The 3,156-nt window shown below is 43.3% G+C and overlaps 1 protein-coding gene across 2 annotated transcripts in view; it reads right to left on the reverse strand.

Moving 5' to 3' along the window:
• Positions 1–205: 205 nt before the first annotated feature.
• Positions 206–3,156, reverse strand: part of scyl2 (SCY1 like pseudokinase 2) — a 17,432-nt gene continuing 14,481 nt past the window's right edge. For both annotated transcript variants that reach the window (XM_079734794.1, XM_079734795.1), the window contains exon 18: positions 206–3,073. In XM_079734794.1, coding sequence (XP_079590920.1) covers positions 2,462–3,073 — 612 coding nt within the window. In that variant the 3' untranslated portion in view covers positions 206–2,461. The remainder of the gene's footprint in view (positions 3,074–3,156) is intronic.

Below are 3,156 nucleotides of genomic sequence, written 5' to 3' on the forward strand. Positions count from 1 at the left end.
GTTTTCCTCAAAGGTTAAGGAAAGGAGGCAGAAAGGTTAGGAGATATGACTTTCAGAATTGGGTCCCAGAGTCCCTCCCACTATTTTGTGGACCCCGAACCCCTAACCATAACCTTTCACAACGTCAGAATACACGAGTAAAACCCTATAATTATTGTATTCAACAAAATAATGTGAATAAAGGCAAAGAAAGAAAGATCAGACCTTGGGAATATTAGTCTGTATTTTTTCCATACATATGGACAGATTTTCCATCAAACCACCTCAGATTACACACCTCAACACACAAGAGCAGGTTCATAAAGATCACATTACACATATACAACAGCGGTTTGTATTCAACCGACAAATCCGCTATATCTTGTAGAAGAATAAGCTTTTGTTTTATGCTTTAGGGTCCTACTAGCACATGTTGAAGACTGCAAAAAAATATTGTGATATAGCAAAGATTTAATGATACAGCAGCCACTGTCAATCATCTGCCTTTGAATGAGGTCAAACTTCTCAGCTCATTAACCACATGATTGAAGAGCTTCTCAACCAATCCGTGCTGAGGTTGCTCTACAGATACACTAAAAGTTAACCTTGTAATGGTGCCATGACAAAAACATTCAGTTAATAGGACAATTCTGTCCTCAAAGCAGTGAATTTTGACTCAGTTACCAGTTTGTGAAAATACAATGAGGAAATCAATTAGCGGCATTGATGTATAATGTATTAATTTCTAAGCCAGGGAATAGGGGAAGGCAACAAGGGAAAACTGCAAATTATGCTGTCCCAAGTCCTTTAGGAATATTGCACACCACTCTTTTAAGGCCTTTAAGTTGTTTGAATGTAAAAAGTATCAAGGGCAGATCATTTTATATCAGCATTATAGATTCCTATTCAGGTCAAAAGTGCTCAACTTAATATTTATGCTACTTTCATACACAGAAACGTTACAACTTTTCTTTAGAAAAGAAAAGAAAAAGACATCACGTGCAAACACACTGGTCCATGGAATTTGGGGTCAGAATGAGAAAGATAACACTAACTTTGTATATAATTTTTTCAGTAACATGCACTAAAATCAATATTCACTGTGAAGAGAAGATTCTGAGATGTATTAGGGTTTAAAAAACGATTCATGTAATTCTCGTGCAATGGAAAAATAAATAAATTGGACATAATACAATTTTCTTCATCTATAGAAATCAAGACCAGACTAATTGATTCAATTTGAAATACCTTCCCAATTGTCACCGGTACTCACGAAAAAAGTAATGATTGAAGTTTAAATTTGTATTTATCATTGCCTCACACAATGTGATTGAATGGAATGATATTGTCATCTCAAGAACATTATACGATAACGAACTCAAAGGAAAGATCCTAAATGTAACAATTAGTAGAGTCAGTACATTAGAAAAAACGCCATTTTGTCTTTCTTCATTCGGGCACTACTGTGAAACACTGTATACTGTGATATGTATACCGCCCCAACAGCAGTAGCTCTACCACAGGATCTTTCATCATTACCATACTGCACCCACATCCACAATGAGTCGTTTAGTTTTAGCTGGCACCACCTGCAAAAGCTCTTGTGATCCCACTACCTTCAAATCATTTGCGTCACATACATATACACAAATATAAGTTTTATGATAAGAACCGCGGCCCATAAAATTTGAGAGGAAAGCCAGCAATGTGATATGGACCTCGCTCTCAACATGTGGATTCAATGGGGAACTGCTGAAGGACTGCTCTCCGTCCGTGGATCAGAAAGGATTCAACTGAACTCTCAAAGACCATGAAGAGGGAACGGACGATAAATACTCTGAAGGCCTCTCCCTCATTTCCCCAAAGACGAACAAACATCCAACAGAAGACAGTGTCCCAGGTGCCTCTCAGGGGCGTCCCGGGCTAGCCAGTGCTACATCTTTGGCTCCTAGCCACTGTACCCCAACATAGTGCGTTCCCTTGGTTTGTATAGCTTGTGGGATTACCAGGTTGGTCCCCAATGTATCCAAATGACAACGTACAAGAAACCCGTACAAAGAGAAATCGGCGAGGGTGTCAAATGGTTTTCTAACCCAGAGAAATCCGGAATGGTGGATTGCATTTCGATATGTACATCTAAAGAAATCGAATCAACCTCAGCTTTTTGACATTCGTAGAAAGGCTTCAAGTACAAAACTGTAGGAAAACCCCATCAGTGATAAGAACTTAACAATAGGATTTACACAACCCAATTTTTTTACAACCATTGAAATAGCAGGGGAATTGGTGCAAGGTTACCAGTTGGGCCAAGTTTTCAAATGGGGGAAAATCACAAACAAAGTTGGATTTAAAAAATATATACAGCAACACCCTCAAATAGGATTATTCGTTTTCACATTCTCACAGCATATTTCTTTTTACTATAAGAATTCAACGCTTTCTACAGTCCTTAAAACATGGACTCCCGCATCGCCTTGTATTTCTAGCCAAACAAGTCCTTGAGGTCCTTGTTAACCGAAGCCGTTTGCTTGAGCGCTGCGGGATTCACACTCAGGGCAGAAGGGGGCTGAGAGAAGTTCTGCGGGCTGAAGAATGGGTTGGCCTGCATTCCGAACCCACTTGGCACCCCTCCCATTCCTAATGGTATGCCCTGAACGGGTGCAGTCTGATTGGCCTGGCCAGGACCAAATTGATTACGCCAAGGGGTGTTGTTGGCTGCGGGGGTCCCACTAGAGCTCAGCTGGTGGAGCGTTGCCCGGGGCTTGTTGGCGGTGAAGAGATTGTCCAGGGCAGCCATGTTGGGCGCCTTGTTCGTCTGCCCGAGGGCTCCTTGACTCTGGCTGAGTGTGCTGAAGTTGGGAGTGCTGCTGGTGGTGGCCATGCCCCCGTAGAGACTGGGGCCTGGGGGGCCCATGCCCGATGCCTGGAAGCCCATGGTGGGGTTGAAGCCATTGGGCACCGGGGCGCCCATGGGGCTGGGGAAGGCCGACATGGCGGTGCCCTGGACTGGCGCCGGCCGCGACGTGTTGCCCAGCGACAGGCTGCTGAGCGACGCCTTGTTTAGGGTTAGGAGACTGCTGGTCAGATCCTTAGCCTGCCAAAGAACAACGAGGGAGGGGGTTAGGGTTAGGAGACTGCTGGTCAGATCCTTAGCCTGCCAAAGAACAACGAGGGAGG

Source organism: Pollachius pollachius (genome assembly GCF_949987615.1).
Source record: "Pollachius pollachius genome assembly, chromosome: 4".
In the NCBI taxonomy this organism is placed as follows: Eukaryota; Metazoa; Chordata; class Actinopteri; order Gadiformes; family Gadidae; genus Pollachius; species Pollachius pollachius.